The sequence below is a fragment of the Salminus brasiliensis genome, chromosome 4 (assembly GCF_030463535.1).
Source record: "Salminus brasiliensis chromosome 4, fSalBra1.hap2, whole genome shotgun sequence".
Classification (NCBI taxonomy): domain Eukaryota; kingdom Metazoa; phylum Chordata; class Actinopteri; order Characiformes; family Bryconidae; genus Salminus; species Salminus brasiliensis.
In genome coordinates, this window is record NC_132881.1 from 28,540,121 (window position 1) to 28,561,177 (window position 21,057).

Below are 21,057 nucleotides of genomic sequence, written 5' to 3' on the forward strand. Positions count from 1 at the left end.
TAAAAATATTAATAATCAATAAATAATGATGCTGAAAATTGTATTTTGAGTGATGCCATAGAAGAGCCATCATAGAGAGTCTTAAAAGACTAGTACTTTACACTCACATCTCTATTACCAGCATGTTTTATTAATGGAACCAGAAGTGGTTCTTTTATGGCACTGATCAAATATCCAGTAGCACATTTATTTGAAGAGTGTAGCAAGTGCGGATTAATAACAGTCATAAGTCATTTACGGTGGTATGACATGAAGTTATAGAAAATGACCTTCACTGTAAGGTAGAATTATACTGAACAGCGCTGGCAACAGAAGAGTTTGTCATATCTACAATGCAAATACAGCTGTAATATTTATTTTCCAAAACCAGAGAAGAACCTGCACATGTCTTCTGAGTTTTACATGTAATGGTGATAATAGTAAAATAGAGGTGGATCTATAATACATGTTCTTTAGGGATCCTTTTTAACGGCCTGTGTGCACATCTCCACCATTAATGGATGGGAGGGAACCAATTTAGGCCACAATTATCTCAAAATATCATAAAAACATATTTGCAATACATGCAATGTATTTGTTATTATTTAATGTAATAGCTGTGTGTGAGGCATGGTTCTCTGGTTCTTAGCACCACCACTGAAATGTAAAATTACCCCATTCAACCCAGAAGTCTTGCTAATTAGTCTGCCGGGAAGTAGAGAAAAGTTATTAGACTGTCTCCCATACAATGATTTCACATTTGAAGATCGTTTTTGCATCCAGTCTTTATAAGAATGAGAAAAACACGATGAAATTGATACATGAACATTTGAGGTACATAGTTTATTGGTCTCACTGTTTACATGGGTTTTCATCATAAATGTAACTATTGTATTCCTCTTTATGAACAGAGGATGTTGGTACTAAAATAGCACAAAAGAAAACTATAAAACCCTAAATCAGTACTCCCAAGTACTCAACGACGCTAGCTGAATGCACTATTCAGTATTGTGTGACAAAAGATATTTACATGTAATAGTGATAAATATACACATATATATATACAGAGGCATCTGGATGCACTGAAAGCAGTGATTTGACTCTCCATCCAACCAATCACACATTCATGACAGGTGTGAGCTGAAGCAGGGAACTCTGAGGATGAATGCCGTTGCTTTTGGAGTGGAGCTTTTCAAGGTTCTGTAGGAAACCACGTTGCTTTAACCCTTTGAGTATCAACGAGTTACTTGAAGTTAGACTCATGCGTGTTCTGCAAGTAAACAAAAACAAAACTGAGATCCTATCAAGAAATTAACAACAGAATAATAACAGTTCTGTCATGCGTTCCACACCACTGCATTTTATAGGTTTCATTTTAAAGTAAACTTTCTAGAAACTGATAAAGTTATTAATGTATAGTTTATCACTTATAGCAGGACAAAACCTTTCATCTTCATTACTGTTTGTTCTTAATACAGAATTTGAATATACCATCTGGCTTTAGACAGGAGACCACTGGTTGAAATTTGAATGGAAGTTCTCATAACGCTCACATGGCATCTGTTTCCAGATTACGTTTGGCCTTTCAACAAAATGAGCCAATCAGCTTGCTGGTTACACAGTGAGTAGAAGAACTCCCCTCGATGTGGAGATCTGCCCAAATGCAGTAGCCAGAACAAGCCGAAAAATCACATTTTTTGAGCGAAAAGCAACAAATTGTTCATGAGGTTTTTATCAGATTTGACCAAAAATGGTAATTTCACCTTCAGTTTCTAGTATTTTGGTCGCTCCTCATTCACAGAGACAGAAGACTGGTGTCGTATGACTGGAAATAATTGCCAGGCGACGTTGTAAAGAGGACTTTGGTTTCTTTTCCCGATGATGGACCAATACAAAGGTTCCAAAAGTACTTGTAAAATCTTATTACATCTTATAACTTTCATTAGGAGATAAGTTAAAAGTCTTTTTCTCTAAAGTTATGTGAAATGAGGCCTTGTCCCACTATATGTTGATGGTGCAGAACGACATAGGAAACGTATTATATTGAATAACAGGCTTCACTTTAACAGTATGTAGATTTTAAATTAAAGACCATTACGAGTGACTGACCTTGGTGAGTCAATTCCACTGTCTGCTGTGTTGCTTTGATTTTCCACAGTACAGACCTTAGAAGGGTCGCCATGACTAACGCTTGTACACTGAAGGCCATCAGCATTCCCTGGTGCCTCAAATTGACTCTGATTGTAGTCTTTCATTTGATGACAAGTCCAGTGGTTGGACTTACTATCTACTTCATCTGCAGATTTGAGTACCGTTTCAGCGTCGGAGTCCCGTTCACTCGTCTGACAGTAATCAAAGATGCTGCTGTCCAGGGCATCAGTTGGTTCAGAGTGTCCTGAGCTGAGCTCATTAAGTCTCTCATCCAGACACTGAGCCTTTCGGCTGGCGCCAGCGTCCGCGGGCAGGTGGGACAGAGCAGGCTGGCGCTCAGGTGCCTGCCACCTGAATTCATGCTGTCTTTGTGTGGCTTTTATGGGGTCCTGATAAATAAGTGACGTGTTATTGTCCATGAAAGCGCTGTCCCAGTCCCCATCCAGACAGACTGGCTCGCGACAACGTGCTGTGCCAGGGCAAACCACCTCACTGGCACATTCCTCATTCAGGCACAGTGAGCTACAGCCATCATCATCGTCGTCCTCTACTTTCTGGTAAATGCGGTGCTCGTCATCAGTGTACGCTTCACTGCCAGCATGGCTGGTGTCTCTGCGCATGTTCTCAGCGTCTGCTAGTTGTTGGCTGCTTGTCTGCTGGTGTGAGGACAGGAGGTCAGGGCAGTGGTCAGATTCGTCCTTGCCGTTGACTAGATGGAGGGACAGTCTACGCTGAACTGTACGTTTGGGCCAAGGCATGGGTAATTCTGTCGTTTCATATGGCTGTGAGGTGAGGTCCATGATGTGCTTCTGATCAGAAACACTCAAATCTCTCTCCTGAAAAACCTTGTGTTTAATCTCTCTTCCTACCCCGTCTCTCAACTCTCTGCCTCTGACCTTGCTTTCCCTCAGCTTGATTTTGTCTTCTATCCTCAGAGTGCTGCTTTCAGGGTAGGCAAAGCTGTAATCTTCAGGAAGCTCTTTAATGGCTTTCGAATCTGTGATGGCATCTGAAATCAGTCCTCTTTCATGGAGTCGTTCACAGGATCTCTCTGTCAGCATGTGGGCTTTGTCTTTCTCTTCAGTGACCACTTTTGCACGGTGAGGGTCCCAAGATTTGGACCTGTGACCTGCTCGCTCCCGTCGACCAGAGGTCTTGGCCTCTCTCCTCCTTTGTTCTTTGTGATTGGTGGTTGGTACTATATCCCGCCCTGGCAGCGACTGAAATGGATTCTCTATGCGTTTCTTGTAGATGCATTTTGTGTCCAAAACAGCACAATCCTCATGATTGTCAGTTTCATCTAGAACTAATTCAGGCTTGAGGCGAGATGGAATGAGATCATCTGCCTGTAAATCATCATCACATGGAACATCTTTAGTCTTTGTCCTCTGTTTCTCTCTGGAAGAAGGGACTCTTCTCTTGCTCCGCGTAACTTTTGAGACAGGCCTCTTTCCAGCAGCCTTGGATGAATGGTGTCTTTGCTTGGAGAGCAGGATCTCTGTGGACATGCCCTTGTCACTAGTCATGGCCTTCGTCATTCTCTCTGCTTTCTCTTCCAGTTTCTTCATCAGGACTGTGTGGCGGACCAGGTTGTCCACAGTAAGCTCAGGGTTGATCCGTTTAATGATGGCATGTTCCAGATCTCTGGGAAGGTTATTAAGATCATCTTCATCCCTGACTGGCCACTCTTCAGGTGGGAACTGCCCAGAGAAAGTGGCATATTCTTTCTTTAGCTTAGTCTCCTTCTTTCCTGTGTTACGCCGAAACAAGTTGAGGCCGAACTTGCGTCCAGGCTTCTCCTTCTCCTTACGGCTAGTGGCCGTTGACTTGCTGATCTCACTAGCCTGGTAGTCGGCTGCAGTAGACGTGGACTGATGCTGGACAGCAGGCTTATGCTCTCTAGGCCACTTGAGGCTTTTCCCTGTACATTCACTTATACTGATAGACTGCTCCTGGACAGATGGAGGAGCTGTTGACTGAGGTGTGAAGCAACTACAGGACTTGCAGTGGGCCATGATTGGTACGTCAGTGGAAGCATCCATACAGCTTTCATTGCTCACCAGGTAGGTGATAGGAGGAGGAGATGGATGCTCATTATCATTTGTCCACCAGCTCTTCTCCTTCGCCACGTTGTTGGTAATGAAGTATGTCTGAGGAGTAACAATGAAGTAGCCCTCTCCAGTGTGATAGATCTTTCTCTCTTTAATGAGTGCTCCCAGAGCGTTGTAGAGGATTTCTTGAGTGGGAATGGTCATTCCTAAAACATTGAATATAATGCAATAATGAAATAATATGACAGTGAAATGAATGAAAAGCTGTTAACGATGAAGTTCAGAATGAAGTGCCTGGTGCAGGGTATTTTTTTTACGTACACTATATAGATCAAAATGGAAATCCTACCTGGATGGGCCTTCATCATGTGTTTAATCAGAGTCTCCTGGTTGACCATTATATTAGTAGTATTCATGTCAGATATGACTGAGCACAGCACTTCAGATAGTGGGATAAATTGCGACTGAGAAATAGGCGACATCTGCACTGGGGACAAGTCACCTGAAGAAAAAACACACACATAAAGGAAATACTCTTAGTATTCATGTTCAGGATTATTTCTCATTTTCAGGCAAACAAATCTGCTCTCAGTCTGCTTTTGTCATTTCACACACAAACCTGGCATTCAAACTGCTTAAGCCACTGTGTGTGTTTTTAGGCATTAAACAAGGGACAACATAAAACCACATAAAACACTACTCTGAAGTTCTCTGAAGCTAGCACATAAAAACACTGCAACATCAAAGAATGCTAAATCCAGTTGAGAACGGGCTGTGCTATTCGTTATACTCTAAAGCTTAATTACAGGGAAAATATTTTAATACATCACTCAGTGACTTTTTTGTGAACTGGGGGAGTTCTGGAGTTTTCCCAATAGAAGAAAAAATATGAAATACAGAAAGTTGATTAATTATAAACTTTTGTAAAATGGCAACAAAATATGTATTGAAGATAATAATAATAATGTAAATACTGTCATTGTAATAATTTTACAAACCAATGTGTTATTACTTATAATAACACATTGGTGTTATAATTCCAGCTTGAAAGGATTAGTATGTGGGTGCAAAGAAGAAGGTTATTAGCACATAAATGCATGTCAGGACTAAAACCCAGAACTTCAAAAGACTTTTCGTAACAGAGGGTGAAACTTTAGTTGCCCCTTTTTCTACTTACCCTTATTTCAAAACGTAAGTGTTGTTTTAAACAAGTAACAAAAGCTGGTTTCTTTTAAGCATTAAATGTTACAGTAGTCAAATTAAAACCAGGGTACAGACTTCGAAAATTTTATAGATCATTTTATAGACTACAGACTAATTACAACTAAGTTACAAATAAGACCACACCTACACTACTCACGCCACACATGTTGATATGTAACTAATATGTATAAAGGCCATCATCAGTAATTCCTATTCTATATCTCAATGTTGCCAGACAGGGTTATCTTACTCAGATATACAACAGTGACATGTGAAGAGATAGCAAAGAGACACTCAACAGCCCACCATCTAATAGCCTCCAGAAAACGTGTCTGACTGTGTACCTCATATCAGCAATGAGACTCTAAAGAAAACACTCTTTTTAAACCACCTTTCTTTCCACTAAAGTCAACCTAAGCAGCCTTCACACACTTGCAGCACTTATGTCAGGGGTAAAGAAAATAAAACTTTAATCAGGCAGCTGCAATTACCAGTCTGGAAGCTAAATGAGCCCCCCACCCCCAGTCCTGTACAAAAGGGAAGAAACTGTAAGAAATAACAGGGCTTGAGAAAGTGCATTCTGTTAAAAAAAAAAACTGTTGGAATTAAACATTGGATGTGCATTTTTGTTGTTTACACTTCTCTGACTTACTTTAAGAATGCTAGTTGTCCTAAATTCTGTATATGTGGTATCAAATTACTTGTAATAAAATCTCTTTGCATTAAGTTCCATTGAAAAGTTCTTATAAAAGTTGACTTCTTTACAAGTTTGCTGATAACTGCTGAAAAAAAATAAATAAATAAAAATCCCTTGGACAGATCTTCAGATTTACTAGATATTTCAAACCGATATTTAATGTTGTATTTATTTAGTCCAGAAAAGCAGAATGTTTAGGTGGTGCTGGAATACAGCACTAAAATGCCTGCATTTTATTCCTTTCTCTGCATTTGCATCGGCATCGGCAGACATATACATATATTTCCAGAATAATGTCTATTGACTTTCTGTGCAAATTACACACAATAACATAAAAAACATGAATAAAAAGTTTGTGATTTTGGCTGCCAAGCAGGTTAATTTCACCAAATCTCTTTGCGTAATGATAGCATTTCCTGCATAAGAGCGTTGGTGCATATGTTTTGGTTTATCGATGAACAAAGTTGTGTTTGATGTTTTCATCTCTAATTTCATGTCATAAATACTGTAGTGTTGGCTTTCCTGACACCCCCAAAATCTCCTGATTTAAATCTAAGAGGAACCCGAGGAAAATCTGTCACATGACTAAATGTTTGTGTAAATTTCCCTCTCAAAAAAAAGTTTCTAAGGCAGATTGTCTGTATAACATATCTGGTATCAACAAACTGTTTATCCACCAACGTTGAACAGAAAAGGTTTTGTTGACCTTCTCTAAATATTACTGACAGCTTCAGGCACCACAGCATATATACTGACTAAAACAGTTCTAAAAATACTTTAATAGAAATGTAGCTACTGACATCCAGACATGACGAGAAGCTAGTTTTCATTCTGTTCCAAAGGCTGGATGACTACACAGTTACAGCCTCTACTTTATACAGGAAGACAGTAGAGTAACTACTATAACAGGCCTGATCTTTTGTCTTTTTAGATTGTTCTGATGCTTGTGGCAAAACCTGCCTGAAGAGTGGAGACAATGGAAGGGAAAACTAAAGCACAGAACTCTGAACCCCCGATTTACTGGAAAAGTATGGGAACACAAATATTCCCATGAGTTTCCCTGCAGATGCTGCTACAACAGTACCAGTGTTGACATACTTTGTGTAATATAACATAACATGCATCTTCCGGGTGGTACTAACATCAACATCACAGACCAAATGTTGTAAACAAGCGGCTAGGCTTCAGCTGGAGTGTTTTGTGTTTCCAGAAACAGGTGGGAAAACAGCTCACAATGGCTTGGAATTAAAGTTCTAGTTTAACTGGTGGTAGGGTGTGACTGCCACCGTGGGGTAAATGTTACCACCCCTCTCTCCTGGGGAAAACACTCTGTGTTCATTGTAACATGAGGCCACTCTCCGGACATTAAGACCTTTGTCACATACAACATGAATACCCTGCCAGGTACCATGGTAACTCCCCAGGATGCCACAAAGCATGGATAGGGTGGCAAGACACACTGGGCCAAAAGTCACTAGTGACTTCCATTTAAGGCTGCTATTCTTTGTTAGCAAATAAAAGGTCCTTGGGTATTTGCTTTGGGTCACAACCCTTGAGTGTTAGGCTTGAGGAAAAAAAAGCCTACATGTTGATGGTATCACACTCTGGTTCAAACGATGAGAACGGACAGAAAGCAGAAAGTTAAGCAGCAAGCGTACAATATTTATATGTTTATGAGCTAATTGTGGTCAAGTTAATAGTTTTTAATCATATTACTTTTTTTGTAGCTTTGCAGGTATTACAGTACTATATTTCCTAAACACAAAACAGAAAATTGACCAATCAGATTTTTTTCCTTGGTGGTATCTAGGCAGATACAGCTAAATTAGCTCTCCCGTTGGTTTAAACGTCACTGGTAGAAATGATGGCCTAATGCTTCAGATTACCCACCAACATTAGAAATGACAAAGGAGCTAACCAATCATAAGTTTTATTAGAACAAATATGCCATCTGTTACTCTATGTAAGTCCTACATGCATAACTGACTGAATAGAAGCAATAGCCTGACCATTATTCAGTCAGTTTTGCTGGAAAACAGCCTTGTGCCGTGTTCCTTTATATAAAGAATCACTGTAAACCGAATCATATAAGGTGAAATATACAATTAAACATCGAATGTTTTTACCAAGCTTAACATGTTAGCGTTTCAACTAGGAACAGCCAAAAAAGGTTTAGCGCCAGCATACTATTAGATTTCTAGAAATCTGACCTGGTGGCCTAGGTCTTCTGAGACCTTCTACTTACCAGTTAGTCCATACTATTCAGATTCTGCACTATTCAGATTATTCACTATTCATGTAGTACTGCATTCAACTAATGAATTAAACAGAACCCTTAATGCTACAGATGACTGGAAGGCTATAACCGATTAACTGGAAATATATGAAGCACGTATTTACAATTGAAATAAATTAATTTCAGTTTCAGTAGTTCTTCAGACAAATAAGCTGGTGCAAGTGAACATATCACATTCAGGATACTATATAGTACTATATGATGATGCAGGTTCTTTTGCAATTTATGTGTAATAAGCCCTATTCAACAATATTCAACTTCATGTAACTATACATTTTACTATTTTACTGCCATGTTAACACAAACATACTTGAAGTAAAAGGTCACTGAGTGTTTGACTTTATTGGAGCTGCTACACTGCTTCAGCACAAATGACGTCCGCCTTGTAGTTTTAGTTTATGGTTTAGCGAGAATGGCTCACAAAATGGCAATTATGTATGAATTATTCAAAAAGGCAAAGGGTGACTATTTGGCCATTCAGCAGCTAGTCCAAAGCATAAATTAGCTTCAAATAGTTTAATAATTGCTTAACTTGCTGTCGTACAATTTGGGGTGAAAAAACAACTGCAGACAGGGAACACTCACCTCAGCTTAAGCTAGAGGAAATTCAGTCATGTGTGTGGGAGCCAGGCTTCACACAAGCAAACCACAGAAGTAATTAACTTGCAAAGGTGCTGTTGGTTCACACACACACATACACACACAGGGTGGGCACTCATGTCCTTGTACTAATAAAGCTGGGATTTTAATGTGGTGGGGTTCATTCCTTGTCACAACCGCAAACACGATTTCCAGGTGAGGTGAGGAACAAAAGCAAACATAGGGGTGTTTGGAGTGTTTCTGAAGCTGCCTACCCAGAACAAGCTGCCTATAAGGCACATGTTCTATAGGTTACTACACATGTTTGGAGTGTCCGCAGCTAGAGAGACACAGCCGAGCATGTCCTGACTTGAAACAGGTTCCTTAAGCATACAAACATTGACAGGAGACCTTGACATTAAGTCAATGTAGGTATAAGTGGAGGGGGCTGGGGACGTGGTAGGAACCAGTGATCTTGAAAACACACAAGAAACTTTATTGTAATCTATGGAAATGTGTAGACACCTGACATTTTGCACACATTGCAAAGATGATCACATTAAGGCTTTACAGCATGAAATGTAAGGTACTATTATCATCAAAAAGATCCCATCCTTTTTTCAAAAAGCTAAAGGAGCTACTAACCCTTCTACAACTTAAGAAAGTGGGGTCTGCATTACATAGGTCTCAAAAAAGATTCATTCTGGTCCCTATGTGTGTATAAAAGTGTAAAGTGTAAAATATATAACCCTAACCACTGGAATAATCCTTTTTGCTATATAGACAAATCACTCTATATAAACAACAAGAGATTGTCTATCATACAGAAGAACCATTAAACCATGCAGCAAAGCGCCCTAAGAATCTAAATGGTTCTTTGAGTTGCCATGACTCTATATAAAAGCAGTGCCCTCACTAAAGAAGTCTTAAAGAACCCTCTTTTAAAAGTATGAACAAACATCTGTATTGTAACATATGAAGGGGAGCATCCCGCTGGGAGACATCCAGCACTCTTAAGAGCTCTGGTTCATGGGACTCTTATCTAACTTAAATCTTAATCCAAGTAATCCTTCCATCCGCTGGCACTCCCAGCATAGCACCCCCCACCCCACCCCCTTGTCCACCACCACCACCACCACCACCACAACATTGCAAGACTGCACTCTCAGCATTTACTTTATCGCTCAGCTTTAATCTGCTGTCTTATTTCTAACTCTCCTCATCTCTGCCTGGCTTAACCACAGTCTCAGTGAGTCCAGCTGTCATGATCTCTGAAATGACACCTGGACACCTGGTACAATTTCACTTTGGAGCTGAGTGGGATGAGTCTGATTGTGAGCACCACACACGAAGGAAGAAAGCAATAAATCCTGCCTTGTCAGGTCTGCAATTAACTATTTTATTTGCTGGAGAAAAAACACTGGAACACACTCTCAGTTCCTCAGATTGCCTGCTTGTCTGTCTGCTCCAGACGTCTGCAAATCAAAGCTGTGTTACTGGCTTCTACAAGGATGTGTACAGAAACAGCAGTCTTCACTTAAAATTAGGGCAATATGACAATACGATGTGGCTGGGATGATCAGTTACTTTACGTTCTGCTTTTCCGAGAACAACCTGAGGAATTCTTTAGTAAAAGCCTCTTGTATATGGTTCTTTAAAGGCCCACATCCTACTTTGTCCTGAAGATTCACCTACAACATTTGCGCATACTTTCCAATTAAATATCCTTGTTGGCAAAAGCAGGTGAACCTTTAGGAGATCAGGTGTTTCAATCAAAAGAATATCTGATCTTCACCACACAGGTTTATAGGAGTGCGCCATGGCTCAAACAAATGAGTTTCCCAAGGTTACAAAATCATTTCTCAAGATTGTGATGGCCCCCACCAATCCACTGTGAAGCACCACTGTTAAGAGTGGTTATTCAGCCAAACTCCAAGAGCACAGCAAAGAATATTAAGGGAAAGTCACAAGGAACTAGATACTGGAAAATGATGAGATTTCAATATTTTTCTGCAATATATATATTGCGAAATTTAACAATATGAATTTTCACCCGATTTCAAAATGATCCAATATGTCATATTATTACTGAAATCCATGTATCCAAGACTGGAGTATAACAAGTGATATTGGACAAATAGAATCTGCCTCTTGTAGCTGCCATCAAAAATGCAAAAGAACATTTGTGATGACGATGCTGAAACTATTTATTGTGTCAAAGCTCATGATTCCACCATCAGGCAAAAAGTAAAAGATGTGTATGGCAGGACAGCAAGCAGGCAGTCATTTTTCCTGTCTGACCTTTTTTATCCTGAGAATGTACTGTGTATTGTAAAAAAGTCTACAACTGTATTAATGTTCTATTTTTTGATATTATTTCCCACTCGTAATCTATAATCATATGTTCTCATGTGCTGGACCAGTTCTGCACTTGTGTATTGTGGGCTGAGCTTTTGTAAGGTGCCGGGTTCAGTTCCAGCAAAAGCATTCAGCAGCTTTTACGAGGCAGTGCTGTTCTCGCTGCCATGGTGCTGAGAAAGGGGAGTAAAGTGGAGCCATAAATGAATTGAAAGAGTCCCTCAGCACAGCCCGCTTTGCCAGCATGCTCAGAAGCATGTTTACTTAGATGTGTTGCTAATAGAGAAACATCAAGAACACCAAATGTACCAGATTTAGCTTTAAATGGCTCATAACAAGCAAGGGAATGAACCGGCTGCTCCTGTCTGTTGATAATTATGTTGCTGTGCCATCAGTCAGTGGAGCTGTCTAAAAATGGCATGCAGCCATGATAGTGCAAGTGAAGTAAACTTACTAGTTTGTAGCTAACAAAACTAGAGCCACAGCCTGACTGAGATTACTGGCACAAGAGCCTAGCTTGTACAAGGCAACAGCAACACACAATTTTACTGGAAATGTGCTCTTAAGGTATGGTACGGTTCCGGGGGGGAGAGATAAACTTTCATCAAATCACTTGAAATCATGATTGACTGCCATGCTCATGCCAGTCTTTCATCCAGAGGTTTTGTGTATTTGGCTCATCCAGCTCGAAAAGTTGCAGAACATTAGTCCAGCAAAAAACAAACAGGAAACACACAGCTTACTCTGACTGGACTTGGAGTTGGCGATGCTCGTTGTCATGGTAACGCCTACACGAAATGGTACTCTACACATGCGCATCACTTTGGATCAGATGACTTGTCGCGTGCACGTACCCAGATTATTTTTATCAGAGTGTTAGGTAGGCAGTACACCTAAACACCTCAGTCTGAATCTATAATCAGAATGAAGTTAATTGGATTGGGGGAAATATTTGCATGTAAACAAAGCCTTTGACTCTATTGTGCAGTCCACCAGACTTCCTTTGTTTTACCAGTGATTTACACGGCAGAAATTTCACATGGACTTTGTTCTCAGCTCTTCACTACACTTACACTTCGTCGCACTGACTGAACAGTGGGAATGTCTGACAGCCTCACTCTATTTAAGTTCTCTGTTAAAAAAAAAAAGACACCATTACCAAATCAGGCAACTGGAACTCATTATGTGGACTTTTGTACTGATTAACTGAGGAAACACAGTCCAACTGATAAGACGTCTGACACCAACGCTCCGCTATAATTATGCCCACATTTTGCGCAACAAAAAGGAAAACAGATTTTCTCTAAGTGCTTTATGATTGCTTTACTGTTCTATTGATTTTCAACACTCCAATCAGCCTGTCTACTCTCCAAAGACAGACATGAAATGAGTTCACGATGAAGGGCGTCTGCGTACAGGAAAGTGAAAAGGAAGGCTCAGATGTAAAGGCCAATATTGTGCCTGCTCGTTTATTGCTGTCTTCGCATCTACCCATGAGGAAAACAGCAAAGTGATCCAAGCGTTCTGAATCTCAGCTTCAGGAACTTCACATATTGAGCGATATGGGCCTACTAAACACTAAACGCTAAATCAAATTTAAAACCAAAAGGTTTTTTTTACTGTCCCTCCATTACACTTCAGCATAAAATACTGTGCCCCACTGCTCTCTGCAGCTTGTGTCATCAGAAAACTGAAGAAAATGATATAAAACACTCATTCAAATGAAAGCAAGCCAATCACAGTGTACACTTCAGGTAAACTCACCCTAAATACTTTCAATGGTAACTGTAGCATTCCGGAGTAACAGAAGCTCTACTGAGTTACGCTGACACCAAACTTATTTTTCATTTTTGTCATTTATGCCATTTTCAATAATCAGAATTACCTATTTTAGAAACTGTACTTTTTACGGGTCAAAAAATAATCGACTGATCAACTGCACATTTTATTACAAACCATGTCATTGGTTTAATTACATGAAGTGTAAAACACTGTACTAAATATGGCACAGCATTTGAATAGTAGTCTTTAAGAATCTGCTGCTGTTGCATTCTGTCTGTGAGAATGTATTGCAATAAATATGGTGAATCAATGTTTTTAGCATATCACCCACTGATATCCTGCCTCGCGCCCAGCGATTCTGAGTTTGTCGCATAGAATAAACCAATCCTTTTACCCAAGCAATCAACATCTTTACAGGTAAAGTGAGCCGATCTGTTTTTTGCCTAAAGCTCACACAGCATGGCCTAAATCTAGTACATTCAATTAGTAAAAGTCACAATTAAAATAATATAATGTGCTCTTTAATGAGCTTAAGCAACCTGACGTCAAATAAAGATGAAAGTCACAGGCGACAGCAACACAGATTTGCCAAAATCAAAATAAGAAATTGGCCAATTGCCGGTTACTTATTAGGAGCGCTGGCTTAATCCCGACCTTAATCCCTGGTTCTAGTGTGGGGGGGCGGGCGGTCAGAAAATTGCCATCAACATGTCTGCCCCAATCAGTAGTGCAATGCAGGAAAGAGTCTAACCTTTGCTACATGACATCTGGTATCAGGTTACACAAAAGGAGGCCATGGACATCTGTAAGCTTGTGTAGAACAGTTGCCAAAATGCACTGCCTAACAAATTCAACTGACATCCTGATTGAGCACTAGTTTTGCAGATACACCTAAATTCTCCATTTCTACAATTCAACAGCTAGTTAAACACAGCAGTGTTGGCTTTGATCAAAAGCCTCTCTTTTAAGTTATTTCACAAGAACAAGACTCAAATTCCCACATTCGATATCACATAACCAATATTTCGCCTCCATTTCTACCCGCCCTGATGGTCCCAGTCCTCTCTAATTGCCTGTTTGACAGAGAGGAGCTTGGAGAAATGCCGGGGGTTCCATTTCACAAGACTTGCTTCTTGAGATGTTTAGACATTCCAGGTGTTTTGGGCTGGTCTCACCTCCAGAAGCTGAAGGAGCACACATTTACTGCACTCACACACCACTAATCAAGATCCATGACACTAATTCACACCAGATGACATCCATTTCCTCTAAGTAAGACTGAGCTACATCAGATTCAAGGTTTGTGATCCTTACACTGGGAGGCCTTTGCTATTGCAACAGCTTAATCAGGGTCTAAAATCCCAAACAGCTTTAGAGTTAAAAGCACAATATGTCTTGCAAGGAACTGGGGCAGTGCTATAAACATCAAAATAAGGACGCCCTTTTAGGAGGTCAGAACTTGTCTTCACTGCAGTGTCTATCAGTGCTTGATATTTCCTCCCACATGAGAAGTGGCATGGAAACGGGGATTCACCAAAAACAGACAGAGCTGCAAGGGAGCAGGCTAATCTCTTCATTTGTTTTTATCAACTTGGGTCTTGGGTTGCTCGCGGTCCATAAATGTGTCGGCTTGGATCTCTTTAAAAAAGGCGAGTTTCCTGTCTAATGGGGGGGAAACGGATGCAGCGAATGATGTCCAGGATGCTTTCAGATGGAGGTCAAGTTTGAGGGCGCAGGGGGCGGGGTCGCCTTCCATATCAGAACTAATAAAAGGAGCTGGACTCAGCTACATCCTGGAAGGAACAACTCACATAAACCTTTGTTCTCATGCAGCAAAAAAAGCCATTCAACCAGACAGACAGACAGACACCCATCCATCCCTGTGTTCAAAACATGTAGGGTTTTTTACAGTCAATATGGGAAATGGAGTTATGTTGTGAAGGTATTTGAGCTTGAGGGTCTTACAAGTCATTGAAGTTACCAGTTCTACAAGTTATGAAATTTGAGAGGGACGCAATTTCGAACAGTCAATTTGGTCTAGATCACAACTAACGCCTCAAACCCATCCATCTGGTTGCTGTCAAGGTTGTTTAACTACACTGTTGGATAAAGGATACGAGGTTTCACCGGAGAAGTCAGGGAGGCACCACACACAGCTGCTTGTGGTAGACTTTGGTTTGGTGTTTGGTTACCACAAGAAAACATTCCAGTGGTAGCCTTCTTAGAAACCAGATCCAGCATATTCTGTCTGTCAACATTGGGTATCCACAGACTCCTTGTTCCTTGAACATCCAAACAACTTTCAACTCGAAATTATCTCAGCACTGTCCTAGCTTTTACACTCTTCAAAATAAAGATGCTATTAAGGGTTCTTTGCGCGATGCGATAGAAGAACCATTTTTAAGTGTAAATTACATTTAAATCCACTTCTTTAAACCTTTAAAGTGCTTTTCAAGCACAATCTCATTTACAAAAATGGTTCTTTATGGAACCAAAAATGGTTCTTGTATGGCTACAGACAAATGTAGATATACCATGCTTCAGATGGCACTGTTGCAGTGATCGGTGTTCAATCCACAGGTTAAGTGCATAAACGTGTTCAAATCAGCCCTCATTATGTAATTTCAGCAAGGAAAGCAAGTTCTGCCTTAATGAGGGTAAGATGGCTTGTGTTCTTTTACAAGCATATGTTGGCTGAACTGGGCCTCCTCTGTGCAAGGGGCACACCTGGAACTGTTGTGTTTATCTGCTGAGGACCACAAGGAGCTCTACGAGGACAGGGAGTGGGCCAGTGACCTTTGGTGCCCAGTTAACTGAGAGGGCAACCTTCCAATGCATGAGCACCACAGGGTGCTCCCCTATGGATGCAGGAGTCCAGCATGAAACCTGGTCATGGCTAATATGCACAGATCTAAGAGCCATGGCCTTCGCTGATGAATAGCTCCTCAGTCCTGAGTATGACCTTTACAAAACAGTCATCTGGGTGCAAGCAATCTGACTCCAGGACAACCATGCTCTCCACACAAATTTCCCAATGCCACCGTCACACGAGATTACTACAAGATGCCAAAGTGAGGAACACTTTAAAAAGTCTCTCTGAAAGAAAAGCCCTTTATTTATGTTGTACTCAAGAACTGAGCAGCAGTAATTGCTTAAATGTTGGCTTTAACTGGAATAGACATAACATATTTAACCCCTTAACCATTAGAAGGTGAGCGCTAGTACTTTCATTTCTTTTCACTATTCAACTGTAATTACACAATACATATTTGATGAATTACTTGAGTTATTACAATATAATACCCATAGCTATTAGTGTTTGTAATTAACAATTAAATGAAATAAATCACAACAACATTACATATCCAGCTTTCTCTATGCATTTTAATGTCAAACAAAGACAGAAATGAAAAGACTTCCTTCAGATTCATATTAATATTTATTTATGCATATTTAGTAACTTTGTTTTTTATGTGCTACGAGAGATAAATAGGTCAAATGAATATTACTGAATTCCAGATCACCTCAGGTTACAGTGGCAATATAACTCTGCCTCCTAAGGGTTACACTGCTTCCTTTACTTGGTAAATACATGAAAATATGTTATTTATATCTGAAAATGTTACTCATTTAATCTCTTCATTACAAGCTGGTCTGGCTTTGCACAAATGTGTTACCCTTTAGATCCCGTTTGGCTGTGCTGAGCTCGATCTGGAGCCGCTCAATAATGCAGAGGCCCCAGTCAGCCGTTGTAAGGAGAGCTTCAGATTTCACTAGACAAGCACACAATACAGCAATGGCCAGGACAAGACTATACTCTACTCCAAAGCATTAAAGCATGTCAAAACACATCACGGCAATATACAGCGAGGGATTATACATGTACCTAAAAAACAGAGATTGGAATTTGACCTCTTTTATACTGAAAATGTGGCCCAAATCTTAATGGTTTTCAGTGCCACTGCCCTGAGAAAGAGAGATACGCATTTGAGTGTGTCTGGCCTTTTTTAGTGAGATGCTGTTCTCAGTAACACTGCAAACGTTTTTCAGAAATACACAGACCATTCACACAACCATCTCAATCAAGATCCCATGAGTCCTGAACTGCACACTTCCTGTTCCAATTGTACATTCAGGTTCAAGTTCTGTCTTTTAGCAACTGTATTTCAGTAAATGAAGCTGGATTACTACTGATTGCAGTGAAGTGGAGAGATTAAATCATTCATGAAGGGAGGTTTGAGAGACAAGTCCCTGGAATCTGAAAAGGTCAGTTTGAGGATCATGGACACCAGGCATTCTCCACTGAAAAAATAACAGGGTCTCGTCATTCTCACCCGGCCAAGTCAGACAGCGGCGGCCCCAGAGAACAATCCGTCTTTTCACTTAATGTACACTGATAATCAGGAGCTCCGAATGAGGGGAGGTGGACTAATTCATCATCACATCTGCTGATAGGTAATCACAGGCCGGCACTAACTAGATCCTGCTGGCTAAACAGAGGCCTGGAACAAGCTGGCCTTTAAAGATTGTTTATGATGACATGTTTTCATTTTTAAAAATGAAAAAGGGTATTAAAAACCCAACGGATCAGATAATAACCACTGAGTTCAAACACAATGCTTAGTAGTGCGCTCCAGCTTCTGATAATAGCACTTTATTTTGATAGTCCACTGTAGATGCTTTGTAGATGCTTATCGTGTCTTACACTTAACTAGATATCTAGTAACTTTACACTCACTCCACCAGTACCCTTAAGATCAACCTCAAGCTTAATCCTATCCAAACAACAGCGGATACTAGTTACATCAGATTGTTTGATAAATGAGAATTCCCCTAATTTTTAGTCTTATATCAAAACTATTTATAATAGAACTATATTTATAATAATCTATTTGTAACTAATATTTTAGGCATAAAGCAAGAAATGTCCACTAGAACAGCACATTTCACATCAAACCAATCTGTTTGGCTTTGTTTGTGTATGGGACTAAATATAGTCAAATAAAATGAGACTAAATTTGTGTCATTGTCAATTTCACCAAACAAAATGTCTCATTCAGGGAGCAATAAAGCAACTGCGGTCCTCTAGTGTGCAGTGAGGAGACATCAGTGTCCATGACAAAGAGCTATAAAGTGGCCACTGGACAGGAGGTAACTGCACAGCGGCAGTGTTGAATGGACAGTAAATTATGGAGACACTAGGGCTGAGCTCACGTCCCAGCCTGACAACAGTTTTGGTAGAAAATGCACGTATGTGTGTGTTTATTCATCTGAGCTCTCCATAAGACCCCAGCCCTTGCTTAATGAGCTGAAGTATCCCACCGACACATCCAATCACACTGTGTGGTCTCGCCCCTCAAATTCCTCTGCATCGTGCTCCCCCTCTACACACACACACATGCACAAACTGACCTCCGCCTTCCAAGGCCCTGACAGCAGGAGCAAATGGCTGATCTAACACAGCGGTGACAGCTTTGTGTGGGTGAATCAGCAGCCACCCAGCAGCGGGAATCACGTGTGAGGGGGCACAGACCTGCCACCTCAACATGTGTGTCCCCAAAACAGCATCCTGAACAATTGCCTTTGTACAGCCAAAGGCCCAGGCCATGGATCCTTACTGTTAAACCTGCATTCTCCTACAGCTTTTCACTGAGTTCTCTGACCGCTGACTTTCACAGCAGACATTACATCAAGTGAGCTCATACTACGGGCGGTGTGTATCTATGTCTGCATGCATGTGGGGGGGTTAAAGGCCGCACTCCCCTGAAATTATATTTCCTGTCATCTGGAAATAATACAGTAACGCTGCACGCACTGTTACGCTTCAAGCATGTTGAGATATCTCTGAGCATTGCTGGTCAGGTTGGGTTCATGGGGCCACGTTTTATTAATACAATTTTACTGAGGCTACAAACCAGCAGAGGTACAGCCCTTTCAGAAAACAGCACTTTGAGAGGTTCCGACAAAGACAGGCGATACAGGAGGAGTCTGTATGCAAAGGAACATATGAGGAACACTGTACACAACATGCATACAAGGTGTATTCAAAATACATACAAAGCGGCTGCCATGACAAGCAAATTAAGGCCATCGAGTAGACCTACAGTATGACCGTTACTGTAGGGCTGTGATAAATGTAGGCAGACCATGAAATCATACAGTTCTGCTTATACCTATGATAGCTTGCTTGTGCAGTAGTGCAGCCCACAGTTGCTCTAAAATTGGGGCGGGGAAGTCTGGGCCTGGAGGGCTGGGTTCCTGCACGGTTCTCTTGTTTTCCTGCTCAAGCACACCTTATTCCACTCACCCATTATTTGCCAGTGTGTTAGAGCTGGGACATCAGCAATCTGTGCCAGACTCTGGCCTTCAGTTCCCCACCCCTGCTCTAAAACGTGCTGGGTGAGCACAGATGATGTCAGGTTTAAAGCTTCCACTGAGCTCCAGAAGACATAAAGACCCACTGACCTACTGAGAGTTTTCGAGCTCATTTAGAGGTTTATGACACCTAGTCAAAGTGCAGTGTAAACAGCCCCTCCGGTTTGCTTCCCACGAGACTGAAACCACAGCCTGACCGTAGACTTTGCTCTCATCCACAGCTTCGCAGCACAACTGACCTCATGCATTCACACCACGCGTTTCCAAAAACGAGACATTTTGATAACCTACCCACTGCTTTGATAGTGAATCCCTTCGGAGACCTCAGCGCCCTGCGCATCCACGCCTCCCTCAGCACCTCCAGATTGTTGCCATTGCCTTGAATGAGCAGCACAGAATTCTCCATCCAGCCCTGAAAGTAAACTTCAGCCACTGCCTTAACCAGTCTTTTATTCCAGAAGCTGCGCAGATTTTGGGACTTAAAATCCATGAAAATGTCCTGGCCATTCGCACAGGTCGCAGCCGCAGTGCCACCTCCGCCAGCCGCTGCCGAGCTCTCCTCCTCCTCCTCTTCCTCCTCCTTCCACAACACCACAGCCAGCGAAGCCGCTGACAGCTGCACCACCCGCTGCTGCTGAGACATGACTTCTCCGCACTTTCTCCTCAGAACACGGACTTCAACACCGCCCGGGGCAAACAAGCGACGCCTTCGTCTACCTCAGCCCCCAACAAAGCACCGTGTTGCCCTCTTTGCCGCAACTCGGTGTGTCTCATTTCAGTAGAGCTCCGCTCGACCGTCTGTCTGCTCTCGGCTCTGTTAGCTCGTCTCGCTCCCAAGGCAACCACTGCTGATGACGGTGGCCTAGGGGGGCGGTGACCTGGGCGGAGTCCCGGCCCTCGACTTCTCACCACAAACCAATAAGAACGCTCTGCATCGTGGCGTAGGTGTGCTCGGATTCACACTACGGCAGAGTGCAGGTGCAGCTATGTTTTATGATCTTTTTTATTACTATTATTAATTGTTTGTTTTATTTATTTTTGATATTATTTTATTACAACTATTTATCCATACATTAAAAATCGTATATATAAAAATAGCAACATTACAAGAAAATGAAAGAAAATTCTTAACCTTCACTGGAGGTCAACGTAAAGGGTCATTTGGGAGCACTTCTACTGATCCATTTATCACAAAATTTTTTATTTATTTGCAAAATTCTTGCTACATTTTAGGCACAGTTATTTATTCATTCATAGCAAGGAAAGTAAAATGTATAATAATAGTGTATAATAATGTATAATAATGTAGACTCGTTTTTTTATTAAATCAAATAATCGTTTATTATAAATGTCAGTGTCTGGGGTAGTTTCTAGGGATATACCTATGCACTTTTTTATGTGCCAAGTTGTATTAATTTGCAGATATTAATCCATCAGCATTCGGAGCACGGCTCTGTGAGATGATCTTGACAAAAATAAACATTTCATGTTCTCATTGTTAAGTTTGCACAGTGGGCCCAGAGCCTACCTGAAATCAATAAGCAAAAAGGGAGAATATAAGGACGATATAAGTCCTGAAAATATGA

General features: G+C 41.0%; 1 protein-coding gene across 1 annotated transcript; it reads right to left on the reverse strand.

The window, feature by feature from the left end:
- Positions 1–793: 793 nt before the first annotated feature.
- On the reverse strand, positions 794–20,302 carry stox1 (storkhead box 1). Its single transcript, XM_072676894.1, has 4 exons — positions 19,763–20,302; positions 4,531–4,683; positions 2,089–4,387; positions 794–1,249 (listed from the first exon to the last, which is right to left on the reverse strand). The coding sequence occupies exons 1-4, from the start codon at positions 20,112–20,114 to the stop codon at positions 1,096–1,098; spliced, it is 2,958 nt and encodes a 985-aa protein (XP_072532995.1). The 5' UTR covers positions 20,115–20,302; the 3' UTR covers positions 794–1,095.
- Between the last annotated feature and the right edge of the window lie 755 nt (positions 20,303–21,057).